The 23,160-nt window shown below is 29.1% G+C and overlaps 1 protein-coding gene and 1 long non-coding RNA gene across 3 annotated transcripts; both read right to left on the bottom strand.

Moving 5' to 3' along the window:
- Nucleotides 1–5,215: 5,215 nt before the first annotated feature.
- LOC149877945 (uncharacterized) lies at nucleotides 5,216–7,844 on the bottom strand. Its single transcript, XR_016448016.1, has 2 exons — nucleotides 7,698–7,844; nucleotides 5,216–6,625 (listed from the first exon to the last, which is right to left on the bottom strand). It is a non-coding gene; the product is annotated as an uncharacterized LOC149877945 (long non-coding RNA).
- Nucleotides 7,845–8,614: 770 nt separating this feature from the next.
- LOC149877944 (uncharacterized) lies at nucleotides 8,615–13,333 on the bottom strand. 2 transcript variants are annotated; one of them, XM_090074159.1, is made up of 6 exons: nucleotides 13,209–13,333; nucleotides 12,625–13,043; nucleotides 10,041–10,304; nucleotides 9,658–9,846; nucleotides 9,170–9,460; nucleotides 8,615–9,025 (listed from the first exon to the last, which is right to left on the bottom strand). In XM_090074159.1, exons 1-6 carry the CDS (start codon nucleotides 13,294–13,296, stop codon nucleotides 8,717–8,719), a joined length of 1,560 nt encoding a protein of 519 aa, XP_089930285.1. In that variant the 5' UTR covers nucleotides 13,297–13,333; the 3' UTR covers nucleotides 8,615–8,716. The 2 variants fall into 2 exon arrangements, with proteins under 2 accessions (XP_089930285.1, XP_089930286.1); XM_090074160.1 differs by lacking the exon at nucleotides 10,041–10,304.
- Nucleotides 13,334–23,160: the final 9,827 nt, after the last annotated feature.

Genomic DNA, 23,160 nt, shown 5'->3' with positions numbered 1-23,160 from the left:
CTACACTATGAAATAAAGTTTTAAAAATTTTAATGAAATGAAATGATTTCTAAAAAAATCAGACAATTAAAGAAATTATTTAAATATTAAGGTACAAAATATTCAATATACTTTTTAAGTGCAATTTACGATTAAATATGCATATTTTATGTACCTTTTAGTTCTTAATTACCCAATGCAGTGTGCTAGAAGGTTGATAACATAACTGTATGGTAAGTGGCAGTGGTGTCTACTTACAATTTTGACAAATTTTATATTTTCAATTTTTGTAGCAAGATACCAGATATGTACATGCTGCATGAACAATTAGCTGAGTGCTGTGAGCACACACAACTCAGGGGTTCCTTCTAGGATTATTTAATACATAAATGTAATTAATGGATATAGTATTTTGTAAGAATGTTAAATACGAAATTTTATTTTTTAATATATATTATTTTACTTATATATTATTCTTTATAATATTTCAGCTCTAATTGATTGAGTCAATTGTTTTTGACTTGTTATTCAAAACAACTTATTAAGGGAATTTTTTGATAACATATATTTTGTATGTTATCAAACATTATCAACATTATGTATTTTCTCAAAAAATGTATGATACATAAGTTTACAAAAAACCATCTGCATTAAATGTTGGAATGCATTAGTACTTTCTTATCATTTCGAACAAACCAGTTTTTTAAAATTTAAATACAGAGGAGGTTTAATTAAACAAACCAAAAGTGTTGTTATCATATGCAAAGAAAACGAAAGATGTTTCCAAAGGTTGTTTGCCTCAATAAATGGCAACCTTCCAAATGAAATAGGAATTCAAAATGCCATTTCTAGTGCTGTTTTGAGATCAGTTGATTACTCAAAATTATTTAATGAACAAACTTCTCATATATTTGACTCAGCTAAAACTAATAACCATTTAATTGCACTGATTAAACTTATTTCAGAAAGCTATGCAAAAATACTTCTTTATCACCTGGGTAAAGAACAAACTGCCAAAATAACTGGAAAAAAAACTTAGGAAGCGATTTATCCTATTTTTATGATATTATATATATATATATATATATTTAACTCTAAAAGGAACCTCTGAATTGTGTATAATCACAGTGCTCAGCTAATAGTTCATGCAGCATTTATAATTTTGTAGTGCCTATCTGAAAAACTAATGCTTAAAAAATATTTTATCTTAAAAATAAAATCAGCTGCCTACCATGCAGTTGTGTTATTAACCTTCTAGCACACGGCATTGGGTAGTTAAGAACTTAAAGGTACATAAATTATGTAACAAATGCTAACTATTTGAAACTTGAGATTTCTGCACAAGCAAACAAATACTTTTTTTTCACTATTATCAAACAAACTAAATTTAAGCAAATTAAAATTAAAATTTGTACTTAGTTTTACTGAGAATTTTTATTTTCTTATATTTATTCCAAAAAACGAAAAACAGAAAATTAATATAGAACAACTTATTGTAAGAATATGTTTCATTAAATAAAAAAAATATTTATATTTGAAGTTTATGTAAATATGTATTATTCCGTTATTTTTGTGAAAAAAATCTTATGTTAGACAAATAAACTAGATTTTTATTAGAAACTTATATATTTATCAATTTTTGAGCTTAAGATATAAAACTTGATTATCATCAATTTCTTAATTTTCATATCACCATTCGTTAATTCCGCCACCATCTTGGGAGGCCAAAACTGGCTTCAAAAAATCTTTCGTATACGCTATCCAATTATATTTTGAGATCAGTGGTTTAGACTGGCCATGGACCTATAAGAGAAGGACGGTTGAGATACTAAAACTAGGGTTCATTATCGAAATTGCAAATTTCGAAAATTTTCGATTAAAACGGTACCGAAATACTTCTTTCTTTTCGAAATCTATAAAAACTTATGAAAATAATCGAACTAGCCAAATTAATTTCGAAAATAAAAAAGGAATTTCGAAATGTGAAATTAATTTCGAAAGAAAAAACGGAATTTCGAAAAGTGAAATTAACTTCGAAAAAAAAAAGTGTATTTCGAAAACTGAAATTAATTTCGAAAGAAAAAACGGAATTTCGAAAAGTGAAATTAACTTCGAAAAAAAAAAGTGTATTTCGAAAACTGATTTTAATTTCGAAAGAAAAAACAGAATTTCGAAATGTGAAATTAACTTCGAAAAAAAAAAGTGTATTTCGAAAACTGATTTTAATTTCGAAAGAAAAAACGGAATTTCGAAATGTGAAATTAACTTCGAAAAAAAAAAAGTGTATTTCGAAAACTGATTTTAATTTCGAAAGAAAAAACAAAATTTCGAAATGTGAAATTATTTTCCAAAGAAAAAAAAGAATTTCGAAAAGTGAAATTAATTACAAGAAGAAAAAAAAAGAATTTTGGAAAGTTAAATTTATTCCAAAAAGTAATTTTAATACCTTATATTTTATTTGCATAATAATATTAAAATAACCGGGTGCCTAAATAATTTACCACGGGGTTTTTCGGCAAGTATACCTTTTATTATATATATATATATATATATATATATATATATATATATATATATATATATATATATATATATATATATATATATATATATATATATATATATATATATATATATATATATATATATATGTATGTATGTATATATATATATATTATATATATATATATATATATAATAATTTGCCATATATACATATATATGAATAATATATATATAGATATATTATACATATATATGTATATATGGCAAAATAATACTATCTTGGTAATATTAAGGTGGCATACAACTGAAAACAAGTTGTTTTTTTTAGTAATCAAAATTATGATTTTTTTTTTTTTTGATGAGAATAAATTTATATTAAAATGAAATAAAAAGCAGCTATTTTTTTTTTTTAATTTTACTATCCATAATGGCCAAAAATGTGTTGTAAAACACGTGTTTTTAGTAAATCTTTAAAACCTAATAACTTGATTTTGCCTTAACAACTCGAACTAAAATTTTGAGTTATGTAACAAAAAGATTGCTAAGGTATAAATATAATTGTTTGAAATCGCTGTAAATCTCATCTAAATAATCCCAAGAGAGTAATTAGCCGTTTACATTGCAACAATTGTTTCATATACGTGCGTTACAGGCCTTAAAGGAATTGCATATTATAACTTTTAAATTATATCATTTAGGAAAAGCGCACGAACTTTTATGTAAATTCTATAAAATTTTATAAAGTTCTATAAAGTTCTATAAAAATTCTAAATCTAAAGTTTAAACTTACGTTATGCAAATTTAAAATTAAAGTGTTTAAACTGGTGTTGTTATCGACTAAGACTAAATCGACAAAAAGTCGAAATTAGTCGACTTAGAAAAATCTAAGAGTCGATGTAATCGACTTTGGATTTTCTACTAATCGACTAAAAGTCGATTTAGTTAAATAGTAGTACTTATACATGTATTTCTAATATCTTTTTATTTGATTGAACATTATAAATCTTTTTAATTTTATTTTGTTAACAAAAGCAAATATGACTGTTGAATAGAATGTAGTTTTTTCAGAGCCGGAATAAAATATTTACTCCCTTTCCTTTCATATTAAATTAGAAATTAAAATATAGTATCTCCCTCCATCATTCGTGGTCATTCGCAAATTATGTCACGCAAAAAACTTTTCAGATCCCCCTTCTCCCTTTTCCACAAAATGTCACAAAATATCAAACCCCTATCTTATCCTGAGCGTTTTAATCCCTGTAAAAGAACCTTTGGGGTTCTAATCCCTGCAAAAATATTTCGAAGCAAATTTTAGAATTTCGAAGGTAAAAAATCGTTTCGGTATTATTTTCAGAATTTCGAAATCGCAAAAACATTTCGAAGCAAATTTTAGAATTTCGAAGGTAAAAAATCGTTTCGGTATTATTTTCAGAATTTTGAAATCGCAAAAACATTTCGAAGCAAATTTTAGAATTTCGAAGGTAAAAAATCGTTTCGGTATTATTTTCAGAATTTCGAAATCGCAAAAACATTTCGAAGCAAATTTTAGAATTTCGAAGGTAAAAAATTGTTTCGGTAATATTTTTAGAATTTCGAAATCGCAAAAACATTTCGAAGCAAATTTTAGAATTTCGAAGGTAAAAAATTGTTTCGGTAATATTTTTAGAATTTCGAAATCGCAAAAATATTTCGAAACAAATTTGACAATTTCGAAATGAAAAAATCGTTTCGATGCAAAATTAATTAGTTTGAAATTATTTCGAACTTACCGAAACAAAAATAGAGTTTCGAAAACTTTTGCTTCCGTGAAGAACCTTAACTAAAACATCCCTCAAAAGGAGGTCACTCCGCAATGTCCGTAAAAATTACCGTAAATTTGATCAAAACACGGCCATGAACTTTTGCACTTTGTATTTTTACGTCCGTGGGTTGGTAATGGAAATGAATTTTTCAAATTTGATACAACTATATTGAGTTTTGTGAAACGAAGGTTTTAAATGTTATTAATGTTAGATTTTTTGCTGCATATTTTGCTAAAAGATTTTTTTTTTTACGATGCAAATTGGACTAGAGGTAGGCCTAAACCCGAGTATAATCCAGTAGTTTTGGCGAAACCGATAATTAGACTAAAAGGTTTCCGCCAGAAATAGTTTTTTGTGATACTGCGCAGACAATTTTTTAAAAATAAAGTTAATAACAATTGAATGTTAATAACTATTAAGATGTTACTTCTGGTATTAATATTTAACAGATTGTTTTCAATGTCAAATCTTAAATACAAATACAAGAAAGTGTCTACATTTTTCACTAATAATCATGTCCTGTAGCCAGGGAGTCGACTATAAGCACTATACTCATTTGTTCCTTCCACTCTCCAACTTTGTTGTCATCTTCATTCCCCTGTTGAAAATTACCCAGTACCGTCTTCTTTCTCCGTTACCGCATCTATCCCCGTAAAACAGTAAGTATTAAGGTAAAATATTCTTAAACTTCTTAAACAGACTTTTTGCGGGTTAGTAAATACCAAAACTGCTGCTCCCATTTCACGGAGAACTCAACTTATTAAAATCTTGTTGTAACTTTGTTGAGCGCTTTTCTAACGCTACGAATACAAAGATTGTAATCTTTTTTGATAGTTTAAATTTTAACATTTCAAAAAATGGGAGTAGTAGGAGAAGGGGACTCATAGAAAATTGGGAATATCAGATCAACGAAAGAAAAAGAATGATAAGAAAAATATAGATCTTTAAAATGTCATTTTGTAACAAGTAAAAATGTAAAATAATACCATGTAAAAAATGCCATGTAAAACAATATGTAAAATACTTACCAAATGTTGGAGACTTTTATTTATTGTATATTTTATTTATATATTTTAATTCATTTGGGTTCCCCCAGTTCTTTTCTAACTGGAATTCCATTTTCCTTTTTGGTGGCATTTGAAAATTTCTTTAAGACCTTTGCCAAATCTTCACAAACTTCACTGGTATCAATAGTTGATTCATCGACATCATATGTTAAGTTTTTTATCTGATTTAACATATCGCGAATATGTTAAGTTTTTTATCTGATTTAACATATCGCGAATATGTTAAGTTTTTTATCTGGTTTAACATATCGCGAATATGTGAAAGAGTTGAAGTTGTTACAACGGTTTTTTTCATCGAGTCATTAAGTGCCGGAGACAAACACTCTCCGTATAATATTGATTCATCACCAACTTCACATGGAGTTGGTGAATTGATTGGAATGTATACAGTATTCTCATCATCATTGTCCAGAGTCAGGAAAGGAGAATTTCTATATAATGATGACAAAGAATTCCATGACCATGTTTCAGGAAATCTTATAAATACCAGGAAAAAATGCTTGCATAAATATGCAGATTCACGCCAACTTGTGCAAGAACATTTTGGCATCAATTTGTCACTTCCAAAATCTACAGTGTAACTTTCATTATTACCTGAGAAACTGTTTACCGTAAATACTCCATGACTTTGTGGCCAAGCTCCAGTCATCTCAGAGTCATTAGCAAGTGCAATCTTCTCTAAACAGTTTTTGATAAAATCATGTGGTCTGTTGAATAGATATTCAGGGAAAGTTGTATTATAGAGTTTATAGCTGGAGTGCATTTTAAGGTTCGCTTCTTTCAGCTAAATAAGTTAATTAAAAATATTAAATTCATAAAACTACAGCATTTACTTTTGCAATACATTTGCTACTCTTTACATTACTATTTTATTTAGTTTAATTATGTACTAGTATATAGACACGCATTACTATTGCAAATTAAAATGCTCGTATGTATGACATTATAAAAGTATATGTATATATGTATAACTATAACTTTTTATCTAAATTATAGAATTCCAGACAAATTTATATTTTACCATACTGAAACTACTACTGTAAACCTATAAAAGATAAATGTAAAATATAAATAAACTAAAAACAAAGTAAAGAACTTCTCTAGCTTATCAGGAAAGAATTCTTCAATTAGGATTGTGAGCATGCTAGTAATTGAGGAGTTTTTATATCGTTGAAGGTATGAATGTTTAAATGATTGGTTTTGTCGTTCTACACCATTATTTGTATTGCAATTCACCAAAAATCTATCACTTCGATATGCCCAAACCCATCTCTATAAACATACTTGATAATTGATAAATCTAAAACTATTACATTTCTCTGTATCATACTTATAGTGTCATATCATAATTGATAAATCTAAAACTATTACATTTCTCTGTATCATATATATATATATACATATATATACATATATATATATATATATATATATATATATATATATATATATATATATATATATATATATATATATATATATATATATATATATATAGTATTGTAGAAATTATGTTAATACTTCCAGTAAGAGTGCTCAATACAGCGTAGAATAAGTAGAGCGAATATATTATTATTATTAGTTCGAAGTTTATTTGTTTGCGTAAGAACTTTGTTATTGTAATTTTTATTATTATTTCCTCTATTTTCCTTTTTTTTCTTCCTCTCTTCTTTTTGTTTTCTATACTTCTCCTTTATCTATTGTTTTTTTCTATTTATTCCTTTTTTATTTTTCTATGATCTATTTCTATCATTTTTTTTTTTAAACTTTCATTCAAACATCTTTTTTTAAAAATATAAAATATGCCTTTATAAAAATGCTTCCGCCATCGTGGAAGTCATTGCATTTGATAGTAATATTTCATTTAAACTTTTGTCATTTACATTACGGTGAGTAAACTATAAATGAGTTAAATTGATAAGATATTGAAATAAACAGTTAAAAGAAATTTTGCAAATATCAAAATTTGTTATTTTGCTTTTCCAGGGGGGGGACAACTGCCCCACCTTGCCCTTGCCTGCCGGCGCCCATGTATATATATATATATATATATATATATATATATATATATATATATATATATATATATATATATAAACTTGGTTAAAGTATACCATAACAGCCTTATGACATTAATTGAAAAATTTGGACAATTTTTTTCTTTATTGCTGGTGAAAATAGTAGACATTAGTTATTGGATATTAACTCCAACAGCTATAATTTGATTTTTCAGGAAGTTGTTTAGAGTGCACATATTTTAAGTTGCTTAACATTATTATCATCATTTTTTTGCATTATTTTACTATTACTAATAAAACAATACGAGAAGAAAAAGTTTAATAACCTTTGAATTCATGCTCACTATTATCATCACTATCATCTTCATCAGTACTATTCTGGATGTCATCATCTCTGTATACATTTTCTAAGATACCATTATCCGATTCCATCATTTTTAAAATTTTTAATTAGCGTATTTGTAACTTTTTTTGAAAGAAACTTAACATGCGAATAAAAAATTTACGGTAATTTTTATGGACCTCCTTTTGAGGGATGTTTTAGTTTCTCAACCAGAGAAGGACGTGCAACCTATTGTTTTTTTTTGCGAGCCACGCTCGTTGCGTATTGTTACAAATCTTGTTTAAAACAATAGAAATTAAATTACATTAAAGTCAGTCGGATTCCTCGAAACTTTTTGGTCTCGTCTAACCAGTCACATCAACTTCTTTTTAGTTATTCAAGATGACAGCAATAGAATCAGGTTTTAAGCTTAATTTTATAAAGCTAGATATTCTTAACATTTTAAGAAATAACGCTGATGATGATATAGAAATTGAGATCATTTACTTAACTACACAGTAAATAAAAAACCCGTTATATTTTTAAAAAACATAACGGGAGTTTTCCTCGCACATAACGGTTCATTGCCGTTATGTTTAATACTTAATATGTATGAAAATAACATAACGGTTTTAGCGTTATGTTTTTTCATAGCAAAATTGCCTTGAACATAACGGTTACGTAACGCCAATTAGCCGTTATGTGAGAGGAAAACTCCCGTTATATAACGCGTATTTTACCGTTATGTTTAAAACCTGATATAACGGGTATTTATCCGTTATGTTACCCGTTATGTCAAATTATAATTATTTTAAAGTAGGTTTTTTGAAACCCATGATTAATAACAGAAATTGCTAAATAAACTAACATTGAACATTTTTTATGTTTATAAAAGTTAATTTAAAAAATAAAACAAATTCATCCAGTTTAATTTCCTAATATATTTATGTTAAATTATTTTTCATAATCATGAAAATTATTTACAAAATAATTGAAGAAATTAACTTAATGACATTTATTAATTCAAAAATACTTCACATTGCTGTAAAAAGATTGCAAAAGAAAAATGCATTTTTTAGAAAGTAAAGCTGATCGTCCGAAGCCGCAAATATCTTGCAAACATCCCAGAAGCTGCCCAAAACAAGAAGGATATGTCAAATCTAGCAAATAGTAAACGGCCATCAAAACAACCACCATTTCACATGTACTGATCAAGGGCTGAACATCCATCTCGACACCTCTACGACTCCTTACTCCATATTCCGTTGTATTATAGATAACTTGTGGACCATACAAGCTTGGCACTCTTAAGTATTCATGTATTGAATCACACTAAAATATTATAAATACAAAATAAGTATTGCAACCATAAAAAAGAAACTATTATTAATACATTAAATGGGTTTGAATCAATGTTAAGTTTATATTTTATAGAACTGGCTTAATACCAAATAAAAAAAATAAAATAAAATTTACATCAACTTTCATAAACAATTTATCAGTTGTATTCTTAGAAATAAGTGATTTCTGGAGCAGCATTAAACTTTCAGTATGGGTTTGCGAATCGGGAGTAATCCATATCAACATCTTTTGAATCTTAAGAGACGAATCTTTAAAAATAGGATACAAACGAATCGCTTCTTCCAGCATCAATCCAGGAGCATATGTAACTCTTTTCGGAGATATACTATAAGTCTCGTTATTAAAAAGATGTCTGTTTAGAATAGACAGTGTTGAAAGTGATGGCTTTTTCTTATTAAGTTCATTCTAGGTAAAAGAAAGAGTTATATACATTCCTTATTTTATAACTATTTAATAAAATAAAGTAATGACCTGACACTTAATATTAATTATAACATTCAAAATTTTTTGCGTCTAAGTTTACTTAACTAGACTATAATTTCTGATATTAGAATTAGAAATGATTTTTATCCAAAAATTAATAAACACAGAAAAAATCTTACTTCAACATCTTGTAATAGCTGTTCTTTATCTACAACTGATTCGGACAAAATTGGATTTACTGCTCGGCTACTATTATTGATGGAACTATTTACAACAGAAAAATGAGGAAATCGCTTAACCTTTAAACTATGACATTTACTAAATTGTCTTTGGCGATAATTATTAGGCAACTTTTTGAACAAGAAATCCTAATAGAAAATTAAAAACTTTAATTAAATAAATTGAATCAAACAACTTATGTATACAGCAGCAAATTTGAAAATCTGAAGTAAAATATAAAAATGATGGAAAAGGAAGGAGATCAAAAATGAATATTAAAATAGTAAATATTACAAATTAAAAAAAATAAAAAATATTATAGTATCAAAGACGTGATTCTTACCCATTTATGGCTGTAAGAAGGATATAAAGAAATGCAAGTAGACTTTAACTTTGCAAAGAATATTTTCCGTAACAATATTCTATTTTTGATATTATTATGATTAGGCGCATGCAAACAGCAAAAAGCTAATAAACAAGACATTAGCTCTCTAGATATCACCTTATCTTCAATAGAAAACTTGTTGCTCAGAAATAGTTTAATGTGAGGTGGAAAAAAATCAATGAGAGTTTGTTTAATATCACCATCAAAAGGGATTCTGTTAATCTAAAAATTTATTATTAATGTAAATGTTAAAAACATAGGAATAATAAAAAACATTTTGTATCATCATGTGAAAATTGACAAAAGAAAGCATTTACAACTACTAAAGTTGACAAAATAAAGAAAACAAATTAGACTAAAGTAATCATATTTATTGCAAATAATATAAACTTTTTATAAAATTTCAATGCAACTATATGATAAGGAATGGCAATGCTGGGGGTACAATATAGAAAATATCCCCTTCTTTAAAATAAAATGCTGGCCAAGGAAAAGCTAAGCCTTCAGCTGCAATAGTTCTAAAAGGAACTGTGTTGTCCTCAACAGCAGTAAAAAAACCTCATAACACATTGTAATTAAGGCACTGAAGCTGTGAGGTAATAAATACTGTTTTTTCTCCTTTTACTTGAATTTCTTTAATAATAAAAGCAGAAGATTGAAAACCATCATGAAACCATAAAGACGATTCAGGACAGTATTTAATTCCATTAATCTGGATGCAGGTAACAATATTTTTTTTTATAGTAACTTGATTTAATTCACAAAGAACTCCATTACTAATTTCTCCAAAAGAATTATAAAAAGATGCAACAGTGTTTAAAACCATACTCTTCATAGCACTTAAAGGCATATTTTTGAAATTAAAATGCCTAACATTTTTTATTACTTGATGTTTCCTCTCAAAAGCCATACACATGTGGTATCGTAGTGAACCAAATTGTCTGGATTGCTCAGGATAATGAATAAGAAAATGAAGCTTTGGTATAAACTTATCTGGGTATAAATTCATAAAAAGAGTATGATGGGCTGCAATTGTTTCTTCTAAAGAGACGAAGTAAGCCTCAGTGGTAACTGGAGAGAGACACATTTGAAGAATACGCAGCAGCTTAATAAGACACAAGAAATGACAATCAATAGTGATACTTCTTAAAAAAATTGGTAAAATACGACAAATAGAAAGAACTTGAGCACTGCCAAATTTCCCTTTAATAACCAAATCTACTATTACAGGTGGTTTTTCACTGTCTTTTGGGTATTGAAACAATTTTATAAAGTTGTTCAAGCTATCTATTGTAAAAAAACCTTTCAAAACCCCATGATTCAAGTAAAGTTCTATCTGCAAAGGTATTACACCTTCTAACAAATCATGCATTGGATCAAAAAGAACTTGCTTTGTCACATCAAATTCATTAATTTCAGATAGAACACTGTTAGATTGAACGCCATATAGTTTTGACCATTTTAAACGTTCAACTCGGGGAAGACTAGAATTATCTAGTTCTTTGACTCTCATCTTGTGTTCCTCTAAACTCCTTATTTTACACTGAGAATGTTTATTATAAACTAACATTTCTGACCTGGTTGAATTACAAACTCTACAGCACCTAACAACTTTCTTGCTAAAACCCTCTTTAAAACCAGCAATTGCATTGCAAGTTAATGAAACTCCAATAAAGTGTTTTAACTTTACCATGAATTTTTTACCATTAGCATTAGTTAAAGTTGAGAAATCAATCGATGATAGTTCATTTAGAGATTGTACCAAGTCAAGAAGAAGAGATTTCATAAAGCCTTTTACCTTAACAGATTTAGAACCAGTTATTGCTAAAGGGAATATTGAGAAAGATTTACTTAAGCAGCATTGCGGAATGTTTAACAACTGAAAATATAAAACCCACAACTTGTGCTTTCCTCTAGATTTGCCTATTGGATTAGTTACACCTAAATCATCTGAATACAATGAGATAGATATTTCTGAAGAATACTCTAGAAACTTATCATATTCATTTGATGTAAAAATAAACTGAAGTATTTCTTTAAATGGAATAAAACATCCATGTAAACTGTTTTTGTATACTAACTGAATTTGTGGCATTTTAAAAGCAGTTTGAAAATATCTTGTTCTAGAATATTCTGTTGATAGTTCTTTACAAATTGTAGAAATCTCTTCATTTTGTGATTTATTATTAAAAATATTTTGCAAGCTTGAAAAAATAATGTTTACCACATTTTCAGAGCATCGATATTTTCCTCGCAAATGAAGAGCTAATGCAGCAAGTTGATCTTTTCTATTCTCCTTCAAAAATTGAAAATCATCCGGTTTTTCAATATTAAAATCATTATTATTGTTAATTACTTCAATTTCAGTATCAAAAGGAGCAAAACAATTTCTATTGTGAAGTTTAAAACCTTTAACACTTTTAAATTTTGAAAAACAGTTTTCACATACAACTGAACCTTCCTGACCATGTAATTTAAGATGTGATATCATTACATATTGTTTACTTGTTTGAAAACTACAATTAGAACAAGATAAAATTACTTTTTGAGATCCAGGTGGTTCAGCACTTGATTTTGGTGGTTCAGCAACTTGTGCAGCAGTTGATATTAAACTTAAATTTTGCGATCTTGAAGACACATCTAAATCCTCAAGTACATCTTCATAATTAGAGTCTTGGTATAATGTTGATTCAGTTGGAAGTTGAGGAATAATGGATTGTTGGTTGTTAAAATCAAATGAAACAGGATCAGAGTGTCTATCTACAGCTGAAAAAACAGCTTTAACGGGAGAAAATCCCTTTAAACTTTGAACAAAAGTGCTGAGCTCATTATTTTTTGCTAAGGATACAACTTCCACTTCTAGATTTTGTTCATTTAAAATGGCAACAAATGTTTCAGAATCGACTTCACATCCATTCCACATGATGCCACTTATATCACTGTTATCAAACTTTTTAGAAGCTAAAAAAGTATAATTTTAAATTAAATAGCTCAACCATTGTTTTTGGCATATATAATAACTTGATTAGTATGAAGACAAAAATGAACTGTAAAGAATTTGAAGATTGATTAAAAAAAAAAAGAAGATTGAATAAACAAAGAATGTGCATTAAAAAATAAGCTTACCATTAGTTAAAAAGTCTGCAATATTGCTATTACTAGCAAGAACAATTTTCTTTTCACCAAGATACTTGACAACAACAGCCTTTATCATTTTGAACTGTTAATTATTGTAGAAATCAGTAATATTATTACTTAGAAAACTTAAATTATACAAATAGTATATTTAACATTATTTAATAATCGCAATATAAAATAAAATTAATTTTAAGAATAGTAATAAGTAAAAAATGGTAAGTATTAAATAAATAGTAGTAAAGAACATTATTAAGCAACATACAAATACAGTGAACTCCTAAAATCTTTAAGCCTCCAAGGGACCAAGAAAATAGTTGAATTAGCAATATTACATACATACATACATACATACATACATACATACATACATACATACATACATACATACATACATACATACATACATACATACATACATACATACATACATATATTGTTATTATTATTATTATTATTATTATTATTATGATTATCAATATTATTAAATAATATTAATAATATAAATAAATATATAATATTAATCATTAACAACCCAAATGTCGTTTAAATGCTAAGAAGTAACTACCTTGAGAAAATAAAATAAGAAAACTAAAACAGTAAAGACCTTATAAACAAAAATTGCAAAGATTCTTTAAACTCGCGCTATTTTTTACTGATAAAATAATCTGTTTAACATAACGGTTAAACATAACGCTTTGCAAATATATATTACTATACTAATGATTTAAGCACCATTTACGCATTATAACACTTTCAACACTATTTCAACTTAACATAACGGTAAACATAACGCCAAAATTTTCGTTTACCGTTATGTAACCGTTATTTTTGCGTTATGTTTTTTGCTGTGTACTCTTTACATAGACAAAGAAAAAGTAAATAACATTTTTATGTTAATTACTTTTAGTAATAATAAATTACTTTAACAAGTAAAGTTACGCATTTTTAAAATTAACTTTATGTAAGTAATTTTTACATTTAACATATTATTTTACTACGCTACTTTTTAAAAAATGAATTACTTTTAAATGTAAATATACTTGATAATTTAATTTAAGTTATGTAAAGTAATATTTGTTTAAAAGTAACTTTTTAACATCAACTTTTACAGCTTTAATAGTTTTCTTTTCTTCGGTAATTAATTTCCAATTAATTTCCGATGGAGTGTTAAATGCGAAGGGAATTTGCGAAAATCTAATTCGGATTTTACAGTTAATTCACTCTTTTAACTAAGGATCTGGGTATCGAAACTTTTCTTATTACGATACGATAAGATATCGGAATGTACGTATCGTAAGTTTTTTTATATTACGATAATATCGTACCCAAAAAATTTGCACGATAAAGTTTCGATACTTATCGATTCATTACGATATTTATTGGTCAATTACCATAAATATCGTAAATCATATCGTAACTCAAACGATAACGATACTTAACGATTCATTACGGTATTACTTTTTCCAACTAAAAAAATAATTTTTTTAAAAACCTAAATAACTGTCATAAAATTGCTGACAAGTGCACTATTTAATGTAAAAAAAGAAATAAACAAAACTTTATTTGTAATTTTTTTACTTGATAAATTGTTGACTTGACATGTTTAACACACTACTCCACAAAATCACAAGATACTACTTTGAGCTGTGCCAAGAAAATGACTTATATTGGCTGAAAGCCCTGTGCATCCAGACTCCAAAAATGTAAGAATTGAAATCCATCTATTTTGTCCACAAGAGAAAACCAATTTCAAATTTTATTACCTTTAGCACATAATGATGAAATGACAGCTTTTCAAAGTTTTGCGTTTTTACAGCATTCAAAACAATTCGATTTCTGTAAAAAGCAGTTGAAGCATAATGCAACATATTCTGTTGTTACTTAAGGCTGAAAATACAGAATATTTTTACACTGAAATAAATAATCTTAAAATTTCGAATTAGATCATGTTCTTGTTATTCTGAAAATCTTTAGTTCTTATACTCTCGAGTTCTCTTCACAAGTGCTTACTGTTGTAGTCATTAATGCAGGCAAAAAGCTTTTGGCCATAGTCAGGATGACCAAGAGATCGCTTGTACCTCTGTTAATGGGCACTAAATTGTGATGAATTGCTTCTGTTGCTTGTTCACCAAAAATGCCAAGAATTGCTCTCTTCATTTCAACAAATTGTTTGATGTGAAAAAACACAGCATGCACCTTCGGAGTAACACTACACATTGACAGTGCCAAGAAAACGGCTTTGAACTGGTTGATGCTTTCTGAGTAATCTGATCCAAGTTTTGTGCCAAAGAAGATACAACCACTTGAAATTTTCTCATGGTTTCCACAAAACCAAAAGCCTGGAAGGCAGAATCTTTTTCTGCAAGATGCTGAAGCAAGTCCAGATTGTTGAGGAGTTTGTAGCATTGATTGCCTGCAAAGTGTCCTCCATGGAAAGGTTCTTCATCAATATGAAGAGCAGCAGACCATTCTCTGGCTTTGGGCCAAACATTCTTTAAAGATTTGTACAGGTGATTTACCACACCAAGCAGAAGATGGAGATTCATTGGAGGTATCACCTCTAAAATCAATGAGTCAGAAGAACCAGTGATTATTGGCTCATGAATCACATTGCCAAAAGATTTTGCCACTCTCCAGATCGTTTAAATGGTTGGTAGCAGTTTATCAATGATCCAAGTGTCCTAAATGAGCCACAACTTGAAAGGCATCTTGAATCCACATCACACCATGTGCAAGGATGTGAGCTTGCATGGTTTTGCAGCCCACACATGATGTTAGCCAACTTCAAATCACATGAAATGATGAACTTTGATGAATTTGCTTAAATCAGTGACCAGATGTGCTTGACATTCAGATAGTTTTCAGGTAATTCTTCAGCAATGCCAACAATCAACTGTTGTTTGACACCACAGTCCTTGGCTATTCTCTGAGTCAAGAGTTGCTTTGAAGGTGGGGAGCTGACATCCTCTCTCTCGCCCATTTCAATGATTCCAAGGCAAACCTTCAAAAATCCACCACCTCCATCAATCCCAACCTCGATCAAATGATCAGAGAAAACCTTTCTTGACAAGAAAACCTCATCAATTAGCTCTTCCAAGCTTTTGCAATGAACAACAAGGTTCTCTGTCTGTTCAGTACTGTTTTCTGGTTGTGATGAAATTGTTGTCTGAGTGAAAAAGTTGGACAAAAGCTTTGACTTTAGCTGAAACTTGGCTCGAAAGTTGGGTTCAACAATCCTTGATTTAGCAACTTGGTTAATGGTTGAGACAAGCTTTTTCATTCCGTTGTTTGATAGCCCAGTATTAAGCTGAACTTGAACAAGATCTACTGTTGTCATACTGGGCTCATGGAATATTCTCTTTGCACTGGATGGTCCTTAAACATAAAAAATATTTTACTTCCATTTAGAAAAGAAAAATAATGATTGAGCGCAAAATCAAAGTATTTTCAATTTGTAAATCAGATCTTCATTATGATACCTGCTCTTACACAAAGTTGTCGACTTTCTTGAGGTTGAGAGATTTTGACTGATCCACCAGGAGTTGCATCTTTGGTTGTGATCACTTGTGAGGCAATCCGCTCTGCTGCTTTTGGGTCTTCAGATGCAAAATGTTTCAAATTCTGTCGGTACTGAAACTGATTACAGTTGTGTGTCAAACCTTTGCCAATAAGGCTCAGGCAGGTAGAGCAACGTTTTTGTGGCTGACAATCCTTCATTTCCTTTGGTTCTAATGGACTTTCATTTAGCTTTGAGTGACCTATCTGGCATATTATGCTGTGACATTCTAGGTCTCTGGTTGTCATTCTCACATTGATAGACTTGATGTTGAAAAGGGAGGGAAGCTCAACATCTTTTCCTTGTTCTTTTCTCAAAAGAGTAATCTGGCATGCTTAACAAATGCCTCTGGGCACTCCTTGGTCTAGGAAGTCGAGATTTTCTTCAAAGATTTTTTTCACTCTGTCCGCTTGAAACTGAGTCAACTCTCTAGTAGCCATCTTCATGCACATAAAACAAACAGTTTTCCTGCAATCTTCATGATCTTTTGCTTTGTTAGGCATTTTGACGATTAAAAACGATCCTGCTACGGCCGCACATTTCAAAACAAATAAAGGTTTTTCGTAAAATAACCTGTGGTTTTGCAAATTTGCAATAATTATGACGTAATTGGGTTTAAAGTTTGGGTAAAAATTGGGTCAAAAACTACAAGTAGGCATGAGTTTTTAATAATATTTACAGGATTAAAGGGCTTACTTATCTGTATCTTCAGCAGCAATAATTGTAACATATCATTGTATATAATTATCATTCTTACTCCTAAAAGTCTGCAGGTCAGGTTTGTATGTTTCTGGAATATTTATATGGTGCTGTAAAAATGCAAAATTTTGAAAGGCTGTCATTTTTTCATATTGTGCAAAGTAGGTAAAAACTAAAACCTAATTTTCTCCAACAGACAAAAAATAGGTGGATTTTAATTTTTACATTTTTGAAATCTGGTTGCATAGGGCTTTCAGATTATGTAAGTCATTTTCTTGGCACAGCTCAAAGTAGTATCTTGAGATTTTGTGGAGCAGTGAACACGTTAAGGTTTGTGTTTGTGACTTAATATAAGAAAAAGATTAAAATTTAATCTTAAAGACAAGGGTTATTGAAATCACTAAATCACTATATGACTAAATTTATAAACTCTATGCATTGAAATAGACCAATGACGCCACTAAGGCAATGAACCAATTTAAGTTAGTCATCCATTTCAACTGCTGATGTAAGAGTTGAAGTAGGAGGTCCCAGACTTGAAGCAGCTGAATTCTGAGAGTAATTGGTAGAAGCCTCTTCAAACAACTTTTCTTTTTCATCCTGACTGGTTAGAAGCCATCTTTTGAGCTTCTTCCATTCCAACATTATAGAAAGGATCATCTTCTGAAACATGACCTTGGATTTCAGCATGTAACCGTTCATTAAATAATGTTGTTGCAGCAATCCATTCCTGATAAGCATTGGATTGAGTAATCAGTGCCTCATAGGCTTCATCAAATCCACCCAGTTTTTTCAGAGCTCTTCCCTTGTACAAGGGGTTAAGCAAGTTGGCAACAGAGTAAAAAATGTTTTGACAACCAGTGTCCGGAAAACGAACATCCAAGTTTTCCACCAATTTTTGGTGAAACATTTGTGCTGTTGGTGATGCCGCACCAGCCTTGATGAAATCCAGGCATTTGTGCCTCAGTGTGTAAATGATTGAGATAACGAGGTGAATGCTTACTTCTTTGTTAGCAGAGAAGCATTCTGAAATCTCAGCAACTCTCCTCAGAATAAGCAAAATTTCGTCATAAAGATTGAATTCATCTTCTGAAGGAATGACTGGAGCTTGTTTGGTGTCATCTTTTCCAGGAATGTCTCTAATGGAGCTGAGGGTACGACGCATTTTTAAAATGCTTTCCAACATCATAAAAGTTGAATTCCAGCGTGTTTTCACGTGAGTGATGATTTTCACAAATTTCAACTTATCCTTGCTAACAACATCACTCTCATCAAGCAACAGCTTTAGCTAAAAATTAAAATAGAATTATAAGAAACATAACATAAAAGGTGATTAGTATTATTTACTATTAATAATACTATTTATAAAAAACTGATATTAACTATGTTATATGTTTTTACTTTTTAAGTGTTAACATTTTATCAGTTATTAATGATAGCTATCATTAGAAAAATTTTGTCACACAAAGTGTACTAATAAGTTTATATTGCGCTTGTATTGTATAAAACTATAAACTAAATTACTATAAAAGCGAAAAAGGATGTTAAACTAAAAACTAGTTACCTCTTTTTTAATTCTTTGCTCAGACAAAGATGACTTGTGGCATCTTGAACTTAATTAGTTGCTCTCTGGATTGCTTCGTGAAGATCCAAACTGTCAAACCCTTTCTTTGACAGTTGCTTCAACTGCCAAATTTAAAAGATGATCAGCACACAAAAGAGATGCATCTACAAAATTGCACTTGTTAATTGCCGCCTTCATATTAGCGGTTGAATCATGGACACACACAACGGACGAAACTCCATTATTTCCAGCCAACTCTGAGACATTCCTGAAAAGCAAAGTAAAATTAGTTGTTTGCTTTTTGATGTTTTAAAATACAAACTAATACTTTTGTTATTTTAGATATAAGTAAAAGTATTAATTTATGCCATTAATTTTAAACTAAATGGCGGATTTTGCTTATCTAAATAATTCAAACGGTTAACTTTATTTACAAATATTTTAACCTAATAAAAATAAAATACTAAAGCATACTTATCCAGACGAAGAGCAATGGCTTCAGCTGTATGTCGTCCGGAAAACGGAAAAACTCCAATCACAAACAACCGGAAGTCTTCACTCTTTTAGTGCAATCTACTGACTTGGTATGCATTATTGTTTCTACTTTGCCAGAGGTCAGTTAAGATTGTAAATCCAGCGGTCTTTGGTAATTCCTCCTTAGAATGTCATCCACACAGATTTTCACATTTTTGTACAACAACGGCAACCTAAATTTGAAATAAAAAATTATTGGTATTTCTCGTCACATATCAATTTGGTTACCTACTAAGATAACCAAAAAAAAATTGGTATGGTTGGTCTTAAAAAAGAAGCTTTTTAAAAAATTTAGTTCTCTTGGAACTCCTATTGAATTAACTCCCCACAATAAAATTTATATAAAACAATTAAAATTTTGTATACTTGAACCGGGGGTATGTTGTTGCAGTCTTCACATTCGTTTTTGGGTTCCAGTAGTGAACAAAATCTTTAAAAGCTTCATGTTCAACCAAAGAGAATGGCAAATTTAAACGGGCCAAAAACTTGACAATTTCAATGTCTCCTCTAAGCTGTTCGTTGTCTTGTGGCTTGTATTTGACCCAATGCTTTAGATTTTGGACCTTTTCTGCTGATGGTCCGGAAAGTCTTCCTCGTTTAACTCTACTGCCCAACGCTAATGGCGTCTTATCATCTCGGACCTGCTCATAACCCAGTAGGCACTGGACGTCCTCAGACGTCCAATGGACGTCCAGAGGACGTCCATGGACGTTTTGGACGTCCTTAGACATCCGGTGGACGTCTAAGGACGTCCAATGCCTACTGGGAAGCCTCATCTTCATTGTAGGTCTAAAAATTAATATGAAACCCATTAAAATACCTAATATTGAAACATTCTTCAGCATTTATCGAAAGTTATTGACATTTATCGTTAAATCTTGTTAAATCTTGGTATTGTAATAGTAAAAATAACTAACACATATGAAAACAAAAGTTAATATTTAAATTAAAAAAGTAAAAACGTTTCTAAACTTTATTGCACCTGTTCTAACTCATCAAAAGCAAAATGGCGCTTTTTCTCCAGGGCTGCAAACTGAACAGGATGCTTCCTTGTCAAATGTGATCTCATGACAAATGTGTTTCTGTCCGCCAACTTGCAAATTGCAAAATAATACTTGCATTTTGCAGTAATAAGTCGCTCTTCATCAGGTGTTGTACTGACCTCTTCATAAAAGTGATTCCGAATTTCGGTCCTTGACATTCTTCAAAACGCTGTTCAATTACAATTTTAATACTAATTCAAGCTAAAATTTTAAATCTTTCCTTAAAAAAAAAAAATTTATTTTAAGAGCCAAATTTTGTACATCTAAGTAATTTCAAGATTAATTTGTTTATTAAAATGTAATTTTGTAATGAACAAAATGACATTCCATTTATTGTTTGCTTAATTTTTTTTTTAATATTAAGATATTGTTAAGTTATTTCTTTATATTACTTATATTTTAACAAATGTAAACGTAGGTCTTTTTGCATCTGAAAAGGCGTTTAACATTCCTAACTTTTATCTATTTAAATGTAATCTGCTTAGATAAGGTTTAATTAGGTTCGGTTTCACTAAATAATTAAAAAGAGTATTAAACTTTTCAGGAGAAAACAAATAAAGTTTTTGATTGGTCAGAGCAACCTTGATTATTACTTTAATTTCTCCTAAAAAAAAATTTTAAATAAATGGAATTGAATTGTTCAATTTTAGTTTAAGACAAAATGTAATTATCTAAGTTATTTAAAGAAAAACTTTTTCACAGAGAAAAACGTTTTTAAAAACGTTTTTATTACAATTAGCTAGTTAATTTCGGTTTAGTATAACCGTAATTAAAACCGTAACCAAAACCGAAACCGAAGTTTGAGTGAAGCCGAAATCGAAACAATCTGAAACATGAAAACCAAATCAACATCAAAATAACATGAAATAACTATTTTACATATACAGTGTCTCATAACTCATTACAAAAACTAATATATTATTCAAATGCATCTATCTATCAATCGATCTTGTAGTTTTCTCACAACCCATCGATGAGATGACAACAATATTCTCTTCAAACAAAAACCTATCTTTACAAATTTAGTCCTTCTTTTATACCAGACAATATCCCTCAAAAACGTCATAAAGCCAACAAGGTTACGGAATTTTGATAGTTGTTCGTAACAACTATCAAAATTATTAATTCCGTAACCTTGTACTGAATCATGGGATATAAGGCATTTAAACGATCAGTATGTAACATGATTTGATAAAAAATAGAACATGTGAAAATATTTAAATATTTAATCATCGCTTAAAGAATGATTTGAGAATAGAAACTTGATTCAATTGTCACGTGATTTCAATAAAAAAAACTACTACAATTGCTGTAATTGAAAATTGATTTACCCACAAACGATTTAAACATCGATATAATTAGGAAATCATCATGATCCCACACCAAATAAAAACAAGTTTTCTAAACTTAAAGAAAAAACCTCCCTATAAAAAGTTTTGGTTCATTACAGTAGTAGTTTGAACCGTAATTTTGCTTGAAACAGAATAAGTAAAAGGTTGTCGAAGCAGAAATTTTGAGTTCGGTTTCGGCCGAAGCCGAAAGTTTCCATTCGCTACAATTAGGGGCAACATTTCAGCAAGACGATATTTTAATTACATAAGTATTTCTTATTATTAAAAAAGCGGACATTAATAATGAGTTTTAATCGAATAAACCACAATTGTTACGACTATTTAAAGAATAACTTTTTCTTTTTTAAAAGAATAAAAAATTTTTGGAGTGTTTACCGTGGTGTGACCCAACAAAGTCCTATGCTTTAAGAAAGTCCTAATTTAAGAAATGACAAATTTCGTGTAAATAAAATAAACATTTAGAGAAAAAAATTTAGTTATTTTATCTAACTAGATATGTAGTTAAAACAACAGAGTTATTTTCCGCAAATGTTTCTTTTATATATACGAAATTTGTCAATTTTTAATTTAGGAATTTCTTAAAGCATAGGACTTTGTTAGGTCAGACCACGGTATGTTTTTATTTAAAAAAATAAACAGTTGGATTGTTTTCCTAACCGCCTGAGCCGTTTTTGACAACTTAATCTAAAAAATGGGGTTAAAAAATTGGCGATTATTAATTTTTATTAATATTTTAATCAATAAATTGAGAAAAAATATTGCAAAATAACTTAAAATTTAGTTATATCTAATACAAAATTTTGTAAAATATCGAAAAGTTTTGAAAACCAAACAATATTTTATCGGAACGTATCGAATTATATTGAAACTCGAAATATTATCGTTTTACATTTTTTAACGGTAAATTATGCGTTATTTATCGCTAAAAGCAATAATGATATCGTGCATATCGAAACCCAAACGATATTTTATCGGAATCATATCGAAACATATCGATCATACAAATTCATATCGAAACCCATTATCGTAAAAAATATCGGTTAGTTTCGATATTTTGATAACGATACGCAGATGCTTACTTTATACAGATTACCATCAAAGTTTAATCAAATACCTCGTATTATTAGAAATACAGACAGATAGATTCGCTAAAGAAAGACAGATAAACAAGCTCTAAAACGTGTTACTCTTG

The sequence above is a fragment of the Hydra viridissima genome, unplaced genomic scaffold (assembly GCF_058129835.1).
Source record: "Hydra viridissima isolate aposymbiotic clone 2 unplaced genomic scaffold, HvirCarnegie_v1 scaffold_16, whole genome shotgun sequence".
Taxonomy (NCBI): domain Eukaryota; kingdom Metazoa; phylum Cnidaria; class Hydrozoa; order Anthoathecata; family Hydridae; genus Hydra; species Hydra viridissima.
The sequence above is the reverse complement of the archived record's forward strand: the minus strand, read 5'-3'. Positions and strand labels throughout refer to the sequence as shown.